We start from the raw sequence: 21,822 nt of genomic DNA on the forward strand, positions 1-21,822 counted from the left end.
TCCTACACCCAAAGCACACGTAAGCATCGGGGAGTGAGGCAACCACAAAGAACTGGCTGCAGAGTGTGGTTCAGGCTGCCAACTCCTGGAGCAAATCAGAGCGAGAAGGATCCTGAGCCAGCTGATGCTGCTGGCAGAAGCACCCTCCTGTCAGCATAAAAAGAGTTTATCTTCTCTACATGGCTCCTGGTCCTGACATGCACCCAAACACCCTCCTGCCTCTCCATGGGTTGGGTTAGCACCAGAGATCCTGCAGAGAGTGCTCTGCCAGGCGTTCGCAGGCTTTTGGTAATGAGTCTTTGGATAACATTGAATCTTCTTCCTTAGAGACTCTACCCAGAGAATGAAATCACCATTGCACATTATCCCTTCTGAGAAAGGGCTGACATTACAGATGTCCTAACTATGAGCCACAGTTGGCCCTATTTTTCCACTGCAGCCAGAAATGTGTGCTCAAGATGTAGGTAAAAGACAAACAGCCAAACCATCCTGAGAGGACTTCCCTACGATGTTGATAAACATAGTACTGAACCTACATAAGAATTCTTTTGCCAGCAACCTTAGCATGTAATGCCAAAGTTAATCAGCTTTATAGCGCTCTAGTATCAAGACAACAGATGTGTGTATATGAGACTAGTGTGGCTGATGCTGTCAGGTGTCTAGATGTATGATTACAATTCAGCTCCACAAGCCCCTGTCAGAAGTAACAATTCCCTTGCTCTTCCATTTACATTTAGGTTTTTGTTTCAGAAGATTAGGGAACCTGTCCTCTCTTCAAAGAAAATATTGGAAATTGCTCACTGTGCTCTTGAGGGCTCTGCCTATCTTCCCAGGCTTCCTCGTGGGTTCAGGATTTATGCAACCATTAGTGAGCACTGAACCCTGCTCGTCTGTCAGAAGCAAACGATGTTCTCTTGTATCTACTGTTTATAACATCTACAAATTATCCTGACTTTTAGGATATCCCTTCCCTGGCATCCCTGTTATGTCTGCAGGGATGCAGGCAATACCCCAGAGTGCCTTCTCCTCATGGGTGAGAAAGACAGTGCAGTGACCTCTCTCTCTTACTGAGTGGGAGCAGCTGTGTGGGGCATGCACGGGCTCTGGGCTGAAAGGACCTTGCATACTCCTCAGCAGCAGCTACAGGTGCTCCCTTGTCAGGCAACAGGTAGATTAGGGTGTCTTGTGGCTTTGCACACAAGAGGGACCTTTGTATGGAAGGGCAAACGGAGTTGTGTGTGTTGAGGTTTCAGAAAAGTGAGAATACGAGAGGCTTGGTACTTTGCCAAGCCTGCTATGAGGTGCTGGTGAGGGGGTTTCCATAAGGATGTCTTGCAAAGGCCCCATGGCCTCTTTGGAATCCTACCTGGTTCCTATAGGCAGATTTACTGGGGAGTGGTTCTGCAGTCTCCCCATGTGCATGTGGTGCACATGGACATGGTGGTGCAAAGCCCCCGCCACAGCACAGCTCCTTCTGTCCCCAATGGGCTCCTACACTAACGTGCAGCTTCCAGTGAAGATGACAGTGTCAGTTCCTAACCACGTTAAAATAGTAATCTTTTCCCTCTCCCACCTTTCTGAAGGAGGTAAGGGAGGTATTTTAAAAAGTAGCACTTGTTAACAGTTTTCAAGGATGTCAGTTCAATTACTTGGTTTGCTCTGCTGCTTTGTTTGCGTGGACTGCTTTTTTAAAAATAAAACAATTATGTCAAAACTAGAAGCAAAATATCAACTGTAGAGGCAAGCTAGATCATACCTGGTTGCACTACAAAGAACAAAAATATGTTCAGCTCTCAGATTGCAACTGTTAGCAGGCGCAAGACTCTCATCTCTGCTACCTCTATAGGCTCTTCTCTCTAGACTGGCTTTCCTTTGAAGTGTCCAGTGTTTTATCTTCTAGTGTTTTCTATTGGTTTTGCTCTCTTATTCTAGTCCTTTTTTCTTCTGTAGGTCTTTCACTTCTGTTGCATCCCTCGCTGATCTGAATGGGTTTCATGGGTTACAGCATCCCTGGCCAACAGGGCAAAGTGGGCTATTTATGTGCACTGAACATCTGCAAAATGGAAATTCATGTGCACCGAATAATCTCTTGGATGAAGCACAGTAGCCCCAGATTTCTTAGAAACACGGATGTCGTGGCAGCTTGCAAGCTTCAGATTCAAAGCTGGAGTTGTCCTTTCCCAGAATGTAGCAGTGTTCAGATCTGGGATTATTGCTACATCAGCTGTATAAAAATAAGCAAGCAGGAAAATCAACGCCCTTGTGAGTTTAATTTTGAAGTTCTTAAATAGTAGGAATGAAAAATATAGAAGTCTGTCTCTCTGTCTGCCATCGTTCTTTTCATTACCCTATTTTTGAATGAGAGAGTCTGAATTTCAGCCTAAAATATAAAACGAAGAATAGATTTGAGAATGAGATAAGGAACTCAGCCTTCTCACAAGTGTCTTTTCTGTCTATGCTGCTGGTTGGCTTCCAGATATAGTTTGGCTCTACCTCAGGCTCAAAGGGTGGATCCTCACACAACTTTGAATCCTGGCAGTGTACATGTTTACATGTAGCCTATCCGTCTAGATGCTTTTTATAGTTGGCAGAGTAAAATAGGCTTCTCTGGGGTGTGATTTGTTTTACTATGAGGTAGACTATCACATGCGGTACTTTGGAGGTGTGTCGTACTTTGGGACCCATTGCTTGCCGAGAAAGTTTGGCTATCCAGCCCAGATTTGCTCACCTATGCTCAGCGTGTCCAGAGTTGGTTCCCACTCTGTCCGTGAGGAGTAGACACTCGGGAGGAACTGAGTGTTGGGTATCTGCTGGTGGACTGACTTGTATTTCCTCCATCTGTGTGGACTTGCATGAAAGAGTGCTTGGTCTCTGCTTATCAGCGCAACAGTGCAGTGAGAAGAACAAGGTTCTGCTCTGCTAAAGAGCCCCAAAGCCAATGTCCATGCCCCAGTGGGCACTTGCGTGCTAGCCATGAGGGTGGTGGGTGCATCTGAACTGGGGAAGGGGCTCTTACCTAAACTTACCAACAGTGTAGCTGACACCAAGGCAAGGAGCAAGCTGGAGTGCAGCTTGCTGCACTAGGATAAACGGTGATGAGCAAGGAAAGCCTGGGACAGCCCCTGCTCGTGCTGCCAGGGCTACTCTCCTGGCACTGCCTGAGCCAGCGAGACTGAAGCTTGCTGGAGCAAGATGGGTGGGGGTGTCTGCACAGGCTGCCTACTGGGAAGTGTTGCGTGTATTCGTGCGGCTGTACTGCCAAGTGACCGGGCACTCTGTAAAGCTCTGAGGGAGGTAGGTGGTTTCTGCCCACTAAAACTTTCCACCTCCATTGAAAATAGACAAAGGGATAGAGGACTGCCAGGAAACGAAGAGACTGTCAAAACAAGGTGAACCTCTTCATGGAGTTATCCCCCCCTCTCTCCAGGTCGCTACCCACAGCAAAACAAAGGCACCTACATCCCAATCCCAGTAGATGATGTGCTGAAACCCGGTAGGTGGGGAGCCGAGATTACCCACAAGGAGAACAACTCTGTTCGCCTGTCCATCATGTCCTCTGCCACCTGCATCGTTGGGAAGTTTCGCCTGTACATTGCTGTCTGGACTCCCTTTGGCATCCTCCGGACACACAGAAACCCAGCAACTGACACTTACATCCTATTCAATCCCTGGTGCCAGGGTAAGTACCTTATCAGAGTCAAAGGTTCACACTTTCTGCTGCTGGGCTCATAGATTTTTGGGAGGGGGTGGTCCAGGAGGGGGAGCTTGGTACCAAGGTGGTTGGAAACAAGCCAGTTTGGGTCTGGAAATTATATAGTAACTCTGCCAAGAGGCAAATGTTTCAGGCTGGGGAATAGCCCTGTGTGAGCGGGGCTCCATGCTGCAGACCTGTGCTGTAGCTGCACTCTGCAGTTTTATGAGGCCAAGCCTGTGTTTACCAGCTCGGGCCACACGTTGATGCTCTGTTTCTTGTAGTAAATATACCCCAAGAGTTTGCTCCGACTTTAATAGGCATCAGTGTGAGCCTCCTGCCTGCCTGTGTGTGCCTTAAACTGACAAGTCAATAGGGGCATGTTTTTTTCCAGGATTTGGCGTGGGGCAGGATGTGGCAGCGTCCCATACTCTGTTGAGTTACATTGCTGATTGCCACATTTAGGATCGAACACCTGCAGCTGAAAGCCTGCAGGAATTCAATGGGAGCTGCTGCTCCTGCATGGGCTGGATGCAGCCAACCTGCTGTGGCGTCGCTGGTGGTGCCTTCCTGCTGCTACACGACATCTGACCTCACAAGTTCCCCTTCAGTGGTGACTAATTACCAGCAACCCTGTCCTCTCTGAGGAACAGAACATTTTGTAAATGAGCCTTTTTTTATAATCCAGAGGGTTGAAGAACAATTTTTTTTTTTTTTTCTCCCTGGATCCCACGTAAAATCAGCCCTTACACTGACAGAGTTGTATCTTACCCAATGAACTCCAAGTGTGGCTTTAAGGAGAGGGCAAGGAGGACTGAAGAGATTTGGCTCAGCCTTCTGACAGGCTGTAGCACTGTGTCTCAGCTTCCGACACTTGTAAGGCTCCAAGTCCAGCATACATATTGCTATATATTTAGGTCACCAGCTAAATTTAATATTCTCCTGTCACCCTTCCTTCATCTTTCAATGTTTTTACCAGAGTATTTACATCAAATAATCCCGTACCAAACAAGGGCCATCCTACCGAGTGCCGAGTAAGTTTAGCGTTATTAATAGAGTCCATTATTCAGCTGTACTACTGTCAGTACATTGAATGATTTGTGCTGAATTCATTACTTGCCCCTGGTCCAAGGGAATATAAGCAATGATTAGCTTATGCATTATTTAGGAAGATATATGTTAATGCTGAGTAAAGCGGAGTTAGTTAAGCGGGAACAGCAGGGAAGGGCAGGGCCCAAGGTCCCGTGACACCGTGAGATAGCAGCGTAGAGGTAGATACCTCTTAGCAGCATGCTAAATGTTTATTCTGGGAGAGGAGGGAGAGTGTTTAACAGAAAGAGAGGAATCATTGCCAAAGTTATGACCCACTGTGAGCAGACAAAACTGCTCAAGGTTTGTGAAGGCATCATCAGCCTGTCACGGCTCCAGCTAGGGAGGTGCGATTCTCCACCCCAAGGTAGAGCATCCCTTGGCTTTATTTGTGAGTGTCATAACAGCCAGTTTGTTAGCTAGCATGGTGACTATGCAGTGGCTCAGCACCTCCTTGAAAGGGATAAACCCCAAAGAAAAAGCCTCTTAAATTACCTCATATTGCCTCATGACTAACATATAGCCAGCTAGGGCTGCATACAGCCGTAATGTGGAGAAAAAATACGATGAGGGGGGCTTGGCTGGCCCACTGTGGTGTGACTGGTACCACACAGGCTGATTCAAGGTGCTAGTTGGGGGGTGGGAGGGGAAAATCAATCCCTTCTTCTCACCTCCTTCCCCACCAGCTCTGTGTGCTGACTGGTTCACATCTGTTCATGGCACAAGGTGCTTTGCTCTCCTGTGCCCTCCCTCCCTCACACCTGTGCTGAATGGGGCCAAAAGCCAGCAAGATTAAAACCACAGTGTGGTAGGGAGCAAGACATGCAGCAGTTGCCTCCAGCGGCAGCCATCGGAAAAGCTGACGGAAAAGCTCTGCTTCAGGAAAGCAGAAGAGAGTCTCTGGGCAGCAAGGATGTGCTGCGTGCCCCCAGGCCCAGGGGAGGCAACTCGGGGTCACCCCTGGAGGACCATGTTTTCATCTCCAGCTTAGATGTTCAGGTGTGTCTTAATGACTTCAGGTCCTGTCCCTTGCTGACTATTGCAGTTTTCGTTTTCTGCATGTTTCATTTGGATTTGGATTTATTCTCATTTCTTGCCCCTACTTTTACTCCTAGGTAGTTTGGACTAATTGGCTCCTATATCTGCCTTTTCTCCCTTTCCTTGTGTTGGAAAACCAGGGACTGTTTCTCCACGCTTTATCCCCTGGCTGGAAAAGATTGTTCAGTGGAATGACAAAAGGGTATAAAAACTCAGGCAGTTAAAATGCAGAGAAAACAATAGTTTGAAAATCTCCTAGACTTGTTTGCTGGGTTAATAGCTAAGCAGAAAAGTCTGAGTGAAAAGCCTCATTAAAAAGAGAGAAGGCTGATGCCAGGAATGAATGGGGATCGTTATAGCAGCGAGGAGAGTACGGGCTCTGTCAGTGTCTAGCGCAGCTTTCCAACTCATCATTTTGGAGAAACATCAATGTGTCGGTATGAGCTTTTCTTTAAGACAGAGGCATTTGTGCCCTTTCTTATTACTCTTTTTCTCACTGTAGTTCAGTTTTGACATATCTTTCCAGCCAGGGATGCGAGGTTTTTTTTCTGCTGTTTCAGAACAAGTTCGAATACTTTACCAGCCAAGCTACAGAGTACTTTGCTTCCAAAATCATCAGATGCTTTCATATGTTTTAACCTCCTTAGCTACATTTAAGGCTGATCACCAAGAATAGTTTACAGATGCAGATGCAGGGCCTGATCCTGCAACATTATATACATCAGCCTCAAACATCTGGGAATTCAGCAAGCTAGTGGATTGAGATTTCAGATACTCAGGTGGAATTTGCATTACTTAATAAGCAAGGTTAAGCCTTCGAGGAGAGGCAGCATCCTTTCTTCAGCCAGCTAACATATCTGGGAAAAACAGATGTGCTTTTGGGCATGCAGAGCCCTCTTCAGTTCTGAAACAGAAGATACAAATGGCAAGTAGTTATAGAACTTCTTGGAGTTTAACTTAACTCTTAGCAGTATCAGACTACGTGAAAGCAGAGAAGGGCTCCTTTGATCTGGATACTGTGAGCTCTTCCCAAGGAGGTGCTGAGCCCCAGCAACTTACTGCTGAGGAACACTCAGTGCTTATCAGGATAAGCACTTGCATTGACTTGTGTGGCGCTCTCACGGGTGGAGATGCATAGTGTATGTGAATAAGTTGCAGACTCTGTGGGCAGAGGGTGTGCTTTTCATTCATCCAAGCCTTCTGCAAAGTGCATTATTTTTAAGCAATTAAATATATTGCAACTTTATTGAGTCAATCGCACATTTCTTCTGCTTATGTGTTTCAAGTGTCCTAATACAGTTTGAGGATTAGTAACATGTGGTTGACTTTGGACTCCTCTTACGTGTTATCAGTCATCCAAATTTGGCCCAAGAATATTTTCTGGCATTTGTAGCTAGATCTTAAATTTGATCTCCTGTATCATAGATTCCACATGGGTAAAATTCACACAGAGCTTCATCTCTCTGATGCATTAATGTAGGCAAGCACTAGCAGTTGCAGGGCAGCATACTGAGCTTGGTCCTGGGTGGAGGAGGTTTTGTAGATAACTGTATTTAGCTCTTGCAGCTCTGTTTTTGCCACAGCACTGTCCTCTTCCCAGCAAGAGCCCTGGGAGCTTTCTGGTTCCAGTGAAGCCCAGCCTTGTGCTCCTGAGTTCCCACAGGAGCGCATTGAAGGGAGGCTGGGTGCTCAGGGCAAGGCTGCTGCCTCCTCCTCCACCTCCACCCACCGGCTGGTGCTGCTGTGCTCAGCGGTCACTGTCTTCATGAAGAAATAGCATTTCCAACTCCAGCCAGTTGCTGTGCTGGGTGAGGAGGTCCCCTCGTACTGGGTAGTGTCCTCCCATGCCCATTCACCTTCCCAAAGGGAAAGAGCTTCTCTGCACTCCTCATCTCTTTTAAGGGAGCCTGTGTTCAGTGGGATTCCTTACCCGCAGTACTGTCTTCATGTGAAGTGTATTTTCACCTCATCTATCTTCAAACAGAGAAGCATAGAAGCTAATTTGCTTCTTTGGAGCATTGCTAGTGTCTTAGTAATTTCCCAGGATAAAATAAGTGAGTAAAAAAACCCCCTAAACTGCTAGAGGAAAAGAACAAACAAACGCAGCACATTTCTGTGGAATTCTTCTGTTTGTCAGATGTGAGCCTCCACTTGCACAAAATAATTAGGAGTTGTACTATGTAGAGCACGCTTAGCATCAAAGTAGTCACAAATGCCTTGTATTTTCTTCTAAACAGTCTCAAGGGTAGTGAAAGCTGTCAAAAATCAAAGCAGCTGGCTTCTCTGTGAAACACAGAAGCCCTTTTTACTTTATCAAAAACCACAAATTTTTTAAAATAATTGACAGAAAAGTTAATCAATTTTCATCTGATTTAGCACAGATCGCGCAGTCTTGAAATAACATAAGCATCTCAATTGATACCAACCAGATCAATATTGATATTTTTAATCCCTGAAAGAAAACAACAGCTGTCAGGAAGGCATATGCACACACGCCACTGAATGCATAAATGTACAGAAGAAGGTGTGAGTTCTTCTTTAAATGTGTTCTCTGTACATTTGTATTGAAGTGTTTCAATAAAGTCTAAAGCTCAGTGAGTGAATACATATAATTGTTCAGTCAGCAAATCAGGCAGAGCTATCCTAATGAAACAGAGCCTAGATGATCTGTAACATCTGCAGTATTTTTGGTGGGATGTTATGCAGAACTTGTTTAGAGCTGGGAGCTGGACCTCAAAAAAGTCATGTAATATACAGTTTCATAAGTATGAGAGTCCCTGCTGGCATAAATGACTACAGCTTTTTGATTCACTGTCAAGTTTTAACACTCTCTTTCACCTGGTAGCCTCTGAATATAATAAATCCGTGATCTTCTGCTTTGTGCCTGGGTGCAGGTTGACTAGGTCATGGGTAGTGACAACCCTATAAAGAAACTTCTTGGCGACCCACCTCTTAGAAGCTGGGTGAATACCACCACCCCACCAAATGCAAGAGCGAGTCTCAGACCTGCCCGCCTTAGGGAAAACCCGATAAAACCTGCCACTTCTCTGTTTGCTCGGATTTGGACGTAGTCTGCAGAGCCTCTAGAGCAACCCTGTCAAAAACATAATGGCAAGCACTGATGTCCTCAAATGCAATAAAGGCTTCTTACATCTAACACCTGCTTCCCTATCATTCCTTGCACACCAATGTGGAGGTCATTATGTTACATATCTATGCATAAACCCTCCTGTATGTATAGACATAGAGATATATTTATATCTTCAGAGAAAACAAAACTTCCAGCAAGGTCAGGTGTGTAGACTGGCAAAACCCTTCACCTAGCTGAAGCCAGCTGATTTTTTTCAGAGGGCTCAGATTTTAGCTTATTTTCAGCCAAATTGCAGTTTTACGGGCAAATGAAGAAGCTTTTGAGGATGAGGTTTACAAGGAAGTACAAATCTGATTTGCATGTCAACAAAATACAACAAATCAGTAGGCTTTTAAAAGTGAAATAATCCTCTAGTAATTTGTAGTGGGATGCTGAAGAAATCCACTATGGCAGTAGTGAGTGGTAGTTTTGTACTCGCTCGTATCAAACTATCAGAGGTTATTGCTTCCCTTTAATTTGCTATCTGGTACCACATTACTGATTTCCTCAAATTAATTAATTCCCATACTATGAATTGTTAAGCTGTATCTCTTAGTCTCAAGGTGCAAGCATTAGCACGGGAAAGAAATCCTCAACTATTCTAGCGTCACAGAATCACGACCTGCTTCATACTTACCTGTGAATGTCTGAACAGTTTCATGTCATTCAGGGTTATTTATGACTGTTAATAACGGGTTATTTACGTATGTGAATCATGTTTGCAGGGTGAGGGTCCACGTATATGCTCTTGACTCTTGATATAAGACCGATGTAGGATATACCTTTTGTATATGTTTTGATAAAGATCTCTTCCAATTACTTCCAGTTTTCACTTGGACACTTGAATTTCTCCTCATAATAGCTGGTCAGTCAAGCTACATGGGGGAGGGACACTCCAGTCAATAACTTACCTACAGAAAAAGCAATCAAACCCTTCTGTTAATACACTATAAAAACTGTATTCCAATTTTTTTTAATGCACTACAGATTTTTCTTTAGATCTCTTGACTTGAGCTGTTTCCATTAACATTAATAGGTTTGAAATTGTTCTTTGATCTGTTTGTACAGATGCAGAATTGCGTCATGGTGCTTCAACTTTTAAATTAGTGGTACACAGTAATCATAAAATTCTTGATAAGATGTGACATTTTAATCATACTTTGCAGATCCTGAGAAAACAGGCAGGAGTTGTCAGCACTTTTGCATCTTGCATGCTTTTAAGTTGTGTATCATATTCCTAACTGGGGTCACTACCTCCTTATTCTCGTACTCTGTTGAAGCAAGTAGTGCTTTGTTTGATGGGAGAGGGGTTCTTTTCATCAAAGATGACTGTATTATATGCTAAGATTTTTTATCTGTCCTATATGAAAACTTAAGTGACTGTGCTAACATTTATTTTTGGTAAACTGATGCAGAGGATGCCGTGTATCTGGATGATGAGAAGGAAAGGGAAGAATATGTCCTGAATGATGTTGGTATTGTCTTCCATGGAAACATCAATGACATAAAATTAAGAAGCTGGAGTTACGGTCAGGTGAGATATTTAGACCTTCTCTGGCTGCTCCTGGCAGTACAGCAGGTGAATTTAATTGACACCAGACTGTGGTTGAGACTGTGGGCTCTGGAATGCATTATTGGTCTCTCCTTCAGAAAGACAAGGGGCATAATTTTAAAATTGTATGAAGTGGGTATATGCCTAATCCAGAAAAGCAATGTTATAATAGCTAATATTTAAAGATCTTGTTTTAGGGGCGTATTTCAGATGAGGCTGCCTGTTGAAAGTTATAGTCATTAGCTGAGGTTTCCACAGTGCAGCAGTATTTCTGCTGCTACGTTATTGCTGCTTCAGGATCAAACTGATTTGATGAAAGAGTAGAGAGATTTTTTTTTTCATTTTTCAGCAATAGGTTGTATTGCTTTTTGACTCCTCCTTTTAGTTCTAGCAACTTGATGGAAATTAATCTCATCTGCTCGGGGGGAGTCAGCTCGTCACAGGGTTCCTGTGGCAAACTGGGAGTTAATCCCAGAGTTTTAAATTTCCTTGCCACAGTGACAAAGCCGGGGAACCTCTCCCTTTGCTGCCTGGACTTGACAACAGCCTCCAGTGGCCTCTTGCAGCCCGTGGGGAACACCCCCAGCCAGGCTGGTGTGCGGTATTGGTGTGCCTTCAATAACATCAGACTCCTATTGCTTGCTTGCCTATTTTACCTCAGTCTGTTTGTAAGAACTAACCAGCCTGAAAATCCCTATGGGATGAAAGAGTTAAGTTGTTTGAGAATAGGGAAAAGGCATTAATGAGCTGAACCAAAACGAGCGAAACTAACCCTAGCTGTCACTCAGAGGGGCTCCAAAGGGCAGTTATTGGACATGGTGAACTCTACACATCTCACCTCCTGGATTTTCACAACAGCACAATTAAGAAAGTACTGAAGTATTTCTTTAATGCAATGGTGATGGATCCATTCAGTTTTTGTGGCACCTCCCCAGTGCAGCCTTGCAGAAAGGGCCTTCTTGCTTTGCTTTCTTTCCCTCAGCTAAAGACAATCTCAAAGCTTGAGCTGGATGGATTGCCAGTGTACTTGCCCTGGAGAGCTCTTCGAACTCACATCTCTCTTGTTTCCTCATTTAAGGGTACAATTTCATCTTTTTTCCTGCGGCAGCACTGCCTTAGGGAGCTCCTGCTTCTGCACAGTTCCTTTGGTTGTGTCAGCGCTGTTGTTTGCAGGGTCTGACTGTCATCCTGACTGAGATAAAAATAACCCCTCAATAAGGTGGTGGTGGGGAGCAACTCCATAAACTGATGGTGCCTCTGGTGTAAGAGATGTGGAACCGGATCCTGAGGCCAAAGCTGGGTGTGCATTTAAGTTGACCAAAAATGCCCCCTCCTGGCCCTTCCTTCCCCCTGCAAGTGCTTGTGCAGCCATGCAGTGAATCGGACTGAAGAGCTGATCTAGCTGAATAAGCGTCTCCTTGATTTTTTCCTTTCTTTCCCCTGGGTTATTTTTTGGGCTTGCCCTGTTCCTAGATTTGGGATTCACTCCATGACAGATGTAAGGGGGAGGGAGAGAGGGGAATGAGTGGCTGGAGGTGGACAGTACTGCTTAAACCAGCTGCTGAATTTATGTCCCAAGATGCTAAATTTATGGCCTATGGTGGCTTGGCCTGAGGTGCTTGTATTCCGCAAATCTGGTACGTTCCTGACAAAAACACCAGCCTCCCTAGAGAAACTGCCTTATTTATTTGGTTTTGCTAGGAGGTGGTTCTGCCTGGGAGGTTAGGGCTGTTCCATATCCCTTTGTCGTGTACTTTCATTCCTGTGTTGTCTGAAATTGGAGGACCTGATTTCCACACTGTGCTGTGGTGCACCTTTTGCTATCACTTGCCTGTGTGAAAACTGAGTGTGGCAGATGTATCTAAAGGGGCCCAAGCCAACAGTTTTAATGGGATCAATCATTTTGTATGGGTGTAACAGACATCTCAAACTGCAAAGCAATGGAGATACATTCTTCTGGTTCTCTCACTTTCAGTGAGATGGAGGACGTAACGTTCCTGATCTTACCCAGACAATTTCCAGCCATTAAAAACATGCATCTTCCTCATTTTCAGCAATCCTGGATATTAAGAATAAGAGCATTGCTGTGAGTGAGTAAAAGTACTAGCAGCAAGGCCTATATTATAGGTATATCACACATGTATGCATCTTGTATTTATGACATATAGCCCTGTACAACAGTGTTAAGTAAAAAGCATAAGGCCACACAATCATAGAGATGAAAGGTATATGGTCATATACAAAAATACAGATAGACTTGTGCATGGTAATATTCTTAGGCTAAAAAATTGCTTTGAACAATGACAGCTGGAAGCTTTAACTCAGGTTGTAAATTAAAAAGGAACATACAGTTCAAAACTGGGTTACTAGTGGGAGATGATTCTCACAGCTGCTGTCTTTAATGAGCACCATCAACATGAGAAGAGGAAAGACAAGAAAAATGGGCCGAGGAAGAAAAAACAACAGGCCAGTTAAAACATGGCTGTAATGCATGAAGATGGAGATGTTCCTTGTAACATGACTGTGATTCCTTTCTTCTAAGAAAGCGTAAATAGCCATTCACTCAGAAAAGCCCACAGGGGATTCAGGTGAAATTTGGCTTTGGAAGAAATCTAGGCCCATAGGAATTCTCTGGCTGAGAAATGTCAGAAATTGAATGCTGTGTTGATCATTTAACATTGCTTTTTTGTGAGAAAAATAAACTAAAACAGGTGGGCATAGAGTTCTTGTTGCCATCCTGAGTTGTCTCATGTCCACACACCGAGCTGCATTAGCTTTGCAGCCCACTGTGCACATGTAATTTTACAGCATGTGCATTTGGTCAGATCAGACCACAGGCAACATGAAATCACATCTGCCTGCAGCTGACGGTGAGAAATACAGCCCTAATTCAACCAGTGCAAAAGGTGATACAGCCCCTTTTACTCTGATTTAGATGGAAGGTCATCTGTTAGAAACAGGTTAGCATGAGAGAGGATGCCCACTGAAGGCCAGCCCGACTAAATGCTTTGCTCTGTAACACGATGCACGTCTGTGTGCAGACAGAACCCCTTTGCCTGTGTGTTTTCTCATGCCTTGTTTTCCATCTGAAGTCTTTCCCAGGTGGCTCTGCCAAAGTTTCTTGATCCTGAATTTGGTTTATCTCCATTTCAGCTTGTGTTGAGCAGGCAGTGCCTGCTCCTGGCCCAAGTTCACTCACCTGTCCTGGCTGCCTGCTGCTGCTCTGTTTCCTCTGACATTTCAGAGATGATGAGACTTACAAGTGCTATGTTTTTATTCCATTTCCCTCTAGATAACATTTTCATGCCAAGAGTGAGAGCAGGAAACCAATTTAGTTTGATTTAATGTTTTTAAATCCCTGGATAGTGAAGAAGGGCAAAACTGGCTTTAGAGTTAAGACTACTCTGCATCCTACACTACTGCAACAGTGTAAGGCAGCTAGACTTTACAGCTTGCCCTACCTCTTCTCCTGTTAATCCAGTTATTTCACAATCATTCATGTCATTTTTTAAATGCTAAGGTGGAAGGCAACAACCCTGATAGCAATTTCTTTCCTCTTTATTCTTCCTGTATATGCTGACAAGATTGACAGCGTCTCATAAACTGTAGATGAGAAAGATTTAATTTGCAGGGTAAACTTCTTATTGATTTAACTCCAGTCTTAGGCACTGCTGATGACTTGAAGTGCAGAAAGCAGATTTTGATCCTGGTGAAAGTGATAAATCATTGGGCCAGACCAGAAGAAAAGTGAACTTGAAGCAGGAAGGACGGCTATGAAGCCCCAAGTTTACATTATCTGTTGTGAGGATACTCCTTAGGAAGGAGGGTCTCTACAGCACAGTCATTCACCCAAGATTATTTACATCACATACCAGTGGAGTGGACTGGAGAGTCTATCATGCAATTATTCAGCTTCCCAGGGATGATACAATATTAGGAGTAGGTCCCTGGGAAACACTGATCCCTCTTTCCCTATTTGCGCAAACACCATGAACTCAGCTTTGCTCAGACTATAAGATGTTACTCACTAGTGAATGTCTGCTCCAGAGAAGGTAATTCAATGCAGGCGTGGGTGATGATGAGAGAGGTGTGCTGCCTTGGTGGATGTTTGCTGAAAAGGATCCATATGGTGGTGGTACTCTGAGCAATGAGAGCCAGGCAGGCTCGAGGCAGAGGCAAAGAACAGGATTTTCCTTGGCCAGGAAATGGCTGAGGGTGGTGAAACACGGTGGTGCCTCTGCTTTCTTGGCTTATGCCAGAGCTCGGCTGCTGCCTGGGATGTCACCCCCATCCATCCCATCTTCCCTGCAGCATCAGCAGCAGTCTTGACTCTTTGGGGCTTCCTTTTCAGCTCTCTGGCCTCATTCTTCCTTCTCCTCTGCCTCTCCCTGGGCTGCCGAAGCAGCACCTTGGCCTGGGCTCTTGCTCACTTTCTTCGGGAGGCAAAACTCAGATCACCCTTATCTGCCAAGAAGCCCTAAGCCAGGCTGGAGACAGTTGCAAAATCAATCCAGCTATAGTAGCAGCATGAGAGCAAAAATCCTCTTAGTGTGAATCATATTTAAGGATGCAAACGTTGAACATAAAGCCTAACATGGCAATGGGATGAGGTCTGTGGAGTTTCTGTATCAGCCTTGAGTATTAATATAAGATTGTGTATCTGGAAGATATTTGTTTCATTAATGTGCATTTCCCTGTCTCCTACTGTTTTCAAGGGACAGTTATTTTCCTTTGCTATGCAGTTTCTCCTAAGGAAAATGAAATACATCACAGGGCAAGTTCTGTGACAAATAGTTTCTGGTCTATTTAGGCACCTCTGCCCTCAATTCATTCTTGTGCTTGTTCATGCTGGATCGAAGAAACTGTACCTTTTCACTCTATTTTTGAAGAAGACTACTTTAGGTCACTTGGTATTTTTGATGTCTAAGTTTCGTAGACCAGGCTTAATCTATATAATCAGCTTTTGGCTTGTCAATTTTAAACATATTTAAAAATTAATTTTAAAATGTAAGTGTCTTCAAATTAACTTTGGCAAACCATTTATTGTTCAGCTTCCCAGCATTGCATTGGCTGTGTCACAGAGGTCCTAAAATTAACAGGTCTGGAATCTGTGAAGGACATGAAGTCCTTCGCAAGCAGACTAGCTTTTTGTAGTTATTATTATAATATCTTCCTATTATATACTTGTTAGCACTTAAAATTTTATGTCCTGTCAGAAAGGCTGTGTTGTCATTTTAACCTTCTGGAAACCGGACTGAGATTGAATTGAAAATGACACTCTTTTCCCTCACAGCATCTCACATTTTTTTGCTATACATGAGTGATTATACTAGAAGAAAACTTGTATTTTTAAACACAGAACTTTGCCTTGACCAGCTAATTTTGAAGCTGATCAGCTATTATAACAACAATGAAAGATAAGTTTTCCTTTGCTTTCCAGAATAAAAAGTGACTCAATTTTCTTTCTGTTTCCCTTTTTATTTTCTTTTTAGTTTGAAGAAAATATTCTGGATGCTTGCCTGTTCCTGATGGACAAGGCAGAATTGGAGCTCTCTGGGCGTGGAAACCCAATCAAAATCTGCCGTGTTGTCTCTGCAGTGGTATGTAATAGATGCCTAAGATGTGTCAGAAGCGACTCATAAATCAAAGCCAGGCTGGTTTAACTGGCCCTCGTGCCCCAGTGTGCTCACTCCCACAGGTGCCAGATCAATTGCCCATTCTGACCTCTGGGGTCTGGCATTTTATTTCGCTCCACTAAAGGTGAGATATTTATGTCGGCTCATCACCTTTTCCTGAGAATGGTACCTCACTGGTAGAAAAGCCACTTTTAGACATTGCACTCCAGGCATGATAGCATTTCTTGTGACACTGTGCTCACTTTCTGGTAGCTGAGATAACTGAGAAAGCTATTTCTGGCATGGATGGTAAGGTGGCATGGTGGGTGGAATTTGGGATGGGGAACTGAGAGACTTTATGTGGACTAACCTCAAAGGGATCTTAAGACACTGCCATGGTGGATGTCACTGTGTCTGATTTTTAAGCCTCAGATGGCCTAGTCAAGCTGATGACATTTACGTAAGATACCTTGGCCCCAGAAGAAAGCACTGTGAGAGCTGTGCTCTTAAACATGGGGCCACAAAACTTACTGTATTCAGAATGCAGGTTCCTAAAATAACCAGAAGCAAAAAGTAAGGAGAAGACTTCCCACACCTCCATTCTTTCCAGCTGCTAGGCAGCAGGAGTCATGCTGTGGGTACAACAGCAGCCCCATCTCTGGTATGCAAGATGAAAGACTCATCCAGGATGTGGAAGGCAGAAGCTGCATCCTCTCCTCTGCCTTATAGAGGTCTGAACTGATGCCTTCTGCTTCCCAGAAGAATACCCTATTCATCAAGCCTAGCGTCATTAGATGTTCTCCAAAGTCAGCTACTAAAACAGACTGTCTACGAAACATGGCTGCTGGAGATGGATAATCCTTTAATCCACTTGTTACAGCATTTGCCCAGGCTTTAAGAGAATGAGCTCTTTGTCTTAGACAACATTGAAATGGGATCTCCAGCCTCTCAGTGCCACATGCTGATTTTTACATAACATCAAGTTAAATAGAACAGCTTCAGCAAGAAGAATTGAGAGCACCCCCACTTCTCTTTCTCTTTTAACCGTTTGGTTAGTTTTTTCACCCCAGACATTAGAAATATGGCTTCAGACCTTCAGACAGAAGTAAGAATTGAATGTGGTTCCCTCATAACTGGGCTGGTAGATGTAAAGGGTCCCTCATGCAGGGACACTGGAAGCCCTATGGACAGAATAGCACAAAGTATATGAACCCAAAGGGGGCTTGGATATTATTTAGGTTTTGAGCCACTCAATCATTTCAGGGAGGTGGAGAAGTTCACCATCGGAAAGCCAGGAGTCAATGGACTTTAGGTCTAATCTGCAGGATTAGGCCATAGCGGGTGGGAGTTTTGGCCATCTGAAATCTGGACCTCAGTAAGAAGTGGCCAAGAGGTGTTGAAGTCCTGCCCGTGTTCCTTACCCTCATTCTTGCTCAAGATGTGACATGGTAGTGCTGAGTTTGTCTGAGGAGGTGCCCCATGCTGGGATGCTTCTGAGGCTTCCTGATGTTGCAGAGCAGGTAGAGTCACCCCCTTCTTCGTCTCTTTACATCCAGAGGAGAGCCTGAAGATCAACACTCTGCCCTGTCCTTGAAGTGCCTCGTTTCTTGGCATGTTTCCCACAACAGTGAGATGGGCGCAACCCCTTAACCCTTTGATTATGACTCTGAATACTTATCTTTATTCAGTCCTAGGGTTCACAGCAAGTCGATTTTCTAATTATAAAACAGTAGTTAATCCAGCCAAAAGCTTTTAAATGAGAATTGTGATTTATTTGGCTGGCACGTAGCTGTTCCACATTAGCATAATTAAAAGGTACAGAGCGAATGAGCTTTTTGCACAGCCTCAACTGGTTTGGTTCAAATTGCAGCTAGGAGATGTATTGCTCGTTAATGCCTATCAGTATAGCCATTAGTCAGCAAAACTCCTTGCTTTGTATAATCTTACTAGGGGAGAACTTATGCAGCAAATTCCTTCTTGTTTTCATGTGTGCTGGACCGAAGAAATTAGTTTCTACTCTAAAAATAACAGTGGACTGGTTCTCCTCTCAATCTGCTGTAAATCAGGAGTGATTTTATTAAAATCTCTGGGCTGATATAGACAGAAAAAACAAACGATGTTAGGAAAGAATCCAGCTTAGTATTTCTGAGGCTTGCTTATCAGTTTATAACTGATCATGTTTATTATAAATACATAGCAATAAGCATGTTTAATGTTAATAAAACTTACTAAACTGGCAACATGGATGCTCAGTGTGGTGATTTAATTTTGCCATTATTTTTAAGTGTCTGACCTTCATTCAAAATTGTTCAGTGATGGAGAATCCATGGCCCTTAGCAAGATTGTTCTATTCATCTCCTACCTTCATAATTAAACATTTTTGTCTTATTTCTAGCCTAAACTTGGCTATATTCAGTCTCTCCCACCCTATCTTTGTCTGTGGGGTTAAAGAGCTCTTTATTATTCAGTCTCTGACATCCCTAATGCTCATTTCCTTTGTCTTTAGATCAACTCCAGGGATGATAATGGTGTGATTGCTGGATCCTGGGACAATGCATACACTTACGGGGTCGCACCTTCAGCCTGGACAGGAAGCGTGGACATTCTTTTGGAGTATTACAGTTCTAAGCAACCAGTGCGATACGGCCAGTGCTGGGTCTTTGCCGGTGTCTTCAACACATGTAGGTATCGGTGAGAAAAGCTACACCCTGCTATATGATTCTTGCATAACAGAGAGAGCTTTTAGGTTAAACTAGCTAAAATACTTCCTGGCTCTGTGGTGTTCAGGAGTAAATAGTAGTGATACTTAAAAATACATGGCTAAAATAGATGCTCTTTAAATAAACTTTTGGCATCTCCTTCAGTTCGGCTGCTCTTCCATACAAATCTGTTAACTATTTATTTGTTCAGTAAAATGTATTCAGTGACTCACAGAGAGTAAGTTTGGGAGAGAGAAAGTTAGTCTTTTGGCACACTCCAAATATCTGTTAGGAAATCTGAGATGAACACGGGGCTTCTTATCTAGACCTGCAACATGAAACTATTACCCAATATGGGATATGTGATGGTGTCTCTGCTCCAGAAAGGCTAATTCTCACCTACCGAGGATTGTTCCTAGCAAGACTGACGTGCACTGTCCAGCACCAGTCTACTGAGCACTGTTAACACTTTCTATGGAGTTTGTGAGCGAGAACAATGAGGAAAATGCTGGCCTGGTTTATGAATTGTCTAGCACTACAAGGTTAAGTCTAAACATGCTTGCTCGAACCAGAGTTTCAATGTTGCAGCGAACGGGGTGTTGCAGGTTGTAAAACCCAGTAGGGAAAGCAGCGTTGGATTGGTCCTATTTTTTTACTGTCTAGCACTTGCTAACAACAGCATCCCAGATGAACACTACTAATACACTGGAACACACTGCAGCGTATTAGGAGTCAAGAAAGACTCTGGGAATGTAAAAAATGTGCATTATACAGATAATGGGGACCAGACATTGGAAGCAATGCTTATGTCGAGTGCCAATGTAGAGCCAGTCAAGCATTTCCTATGCTTATGGCACTGGCCAATAGAAGAAGCTGAACAGAAGCTAAAAGTAAGTGTCTGTCTTAAGCCCAGATGATCTTCCTGGGAGGCACTTACAACATATGCCTTTAAGTATCAGACTGGGAGGGACAAGATCAGCTTAGGACCAGGGGGACACAATGGGTATTTCTGCAGGCTTGGAGCCTACTTTGCATCAAGTACTTTTCAGCCACAGCTGAAGGTCTAAGCTTTGGTCCTTGTATTCAAGATGTGAAAAGGAAATTACAGAAAAACTCTCCATGAAACCTTTCCTTTTTTCATCTGTCTCGATACTGTCACATGTTGCTGTCTCAAGGAATAGCATTACACTTCTCTTTATGTTATACTTTTATCAAAAATGAAGGATATTAATCACCCATCTTCTGCAGCAAACATGGAAATTGAATAATTAATTACAAGTTACAAGACTGGTTCTTCACCCTCAGGCAGCCCTGGACATGTCTGCATTTTCATTTCATTTTTGCCTGTTCTGTACACGTGTGTTTCATTTTGTACATAATTTTCCTCCAATCTGGATAATTGAATTTCATAACTCATTTTGGTTACCTGAGGTAGTTCAAAAGCTATGCAAAACAGTAAGGACCTCGGAAATAAAGCTGTCTTCTGACCACCTAGCCCTCTGCTGGCACACATTTCTCACAGCTGTGGCAGGGGAAGCAGTTTCAGGTTTCTCTGCTTCTCTCTCATATATCTGGAGAGGTTCCTGTTTTGATTTGGGGAGGCGCTGGCAGGTGTTCTGTCCTTCGACACATGAAATGGTTCATTTTATTCCTGGTGCAATGGGATAATCGGCAATCACCCACACCCGAAGAACCTGAGAGATGTCTACTTCCTTCACTGCCTGAGGCCGCATGGTCTGTACTTGATGCTTCTCAGCCTCTGCACAACGCAATGGGTTCAAAAAGGCTCTTGCAAATGTTTCCTATGGATGTAGCTCCTCACAGTGGCTTCCACCTGTTGCTTCATCTGGATTTCCCTAGATCACAGACACACATACCAGTTCTCCCACCTTCCCCCCGCACTGGCCCTGAGTCACCACTGCGCAGTATTTTGCCTCCAGGCCACTGTGAAACTGGGGCGAGGCAGTGGAGACCTGGAGCCTGCTGTGTTAAATGGAGAGGCATATTTATCTGGGGCAAAACTAGACTCGGTTTGCTGACTAAGTTAGTCAAGTCAGAGACCTGGTACTTTGTACTGCTGCAAGGATTGCTGAAGTATAAAGTTTGTTGAGCATTATGAAATGAAAATGTGGCTGATCTGATACATAATCACTGACACGTCCAGCTGCTGACCACTGCACAGAGAGGACAGCAAAGGTCCGAACAGCCATGTGCAACTACAAGGGTTGTTTTGAGCTCATTTTGTGTCTTTCTCAGCTGCCAATGTTTTATCATTGTGACCAGTCCAGCTTTCCAAGGTTACTATATTGTATACTCTGGCTAGTCGTCCGTTAAAAATGCTAAAACATTCTGAAAAATGGTCATTAATCTTGAAATTGTCAGACAAATTATTTCCAATGAGCCCTGATGGCTCATGTGCTGGAAGCCTGGGAGGGCACTTGAATTAAGTTTAATCAATAGGTACATACGGTATTGGATGCATCCAGGTAATTTGTCATCCAGGAACTTGAAATGAATGTGCAGCGTTACACTTTATTGGGAGTCACAGTAGTGACACTAATGAATATACAAAACCCAGCAGTAGCAGCAAGGGCCATTCAACATTGCAGCATCAGAACTATTTTTGAATAGGATTTTCAATAGAAATGTTTTCCCTTTCCAGAAAAAAACCTCTGTTTTCTGCAGAACCATGTTGCTCCTAAATCAGAAAACAGGAACTTTTTCTGGCTGAGAGACAAAATACTTCATCTGGAGAAGCTGAAATGATGTGTCACCCTGCAGCCCCACTACCCCCTCAGGGCCATGCTCCATGCCTATTTATCAGCCAGGGTGCACCACACACACAGATGCCTAATGATGCACTACTACACTTCAGATGTAGCCATAGCGTTTGCACATATCCCAGATTTACCACTTGTCAAATGGGAAGAAGAGCCATCAGTGCTACATTGTGATGGTCTGCGATTTAGGGGTAGGGGCTTTTTTTTTTTTTTTTTGTTCCCCCTTTC

The 21,822-nt window shown here is 43.8% G+C and overlaps 1 protein-coding gene across 2 annotated transcripts in view; it reads left to right on the forward strand.

The window, feature by feature from the left end:
* Positions 1 to 21,822, forward strand: part of F13A1 (coagulation factor XIII A chain) — a 70,256-nt gene that overhangs the window by 15,628 nt on the left and 32,806 nt on the right. For both annotated transcript variants that reach the window (XM_009279172.2, XM_009279171.1), the window contains exons 4-7: positions 3,428 to 3,679; positions 10,364 to 10,482; positions 15,993 to 16,100; positions 18,622 to 18,796. In XM_009279172.2, the coding sequence (XP_009277447.1) occupies positions 3,428 to 3,679; positions 10,364 to 10,482; positions 15,993 to 16,100; positions 18,622 to 18,796 (654 nt within the window). The remainder of the gene's footprint in view (positions 1 to 3,427; positions 3,680 to 10,363; positions 10,483 to 15,992; positions 16,101 to 18,621; positions 18,797 to 21,822) is intronic.

The sequence above is a fragment of the Aptenodytes forsteri genome, unplaced genomic scaffold (genome assembly GCF_000699145.1).
Source record: "Aptenodytes forsteri isolate BGI_AS27 unplaced genomic scaffold, ASM69914v1 Scaffold81, whole genome shotgun sequence".
Classification (NCBI taxonomy): domain Eukaryota; kingdom Metazoa; phylum Chordata; class Aves; order Sphenisciformes; family Spheniscidae; genus Aptenodytes; species Aptenodytes forsteri.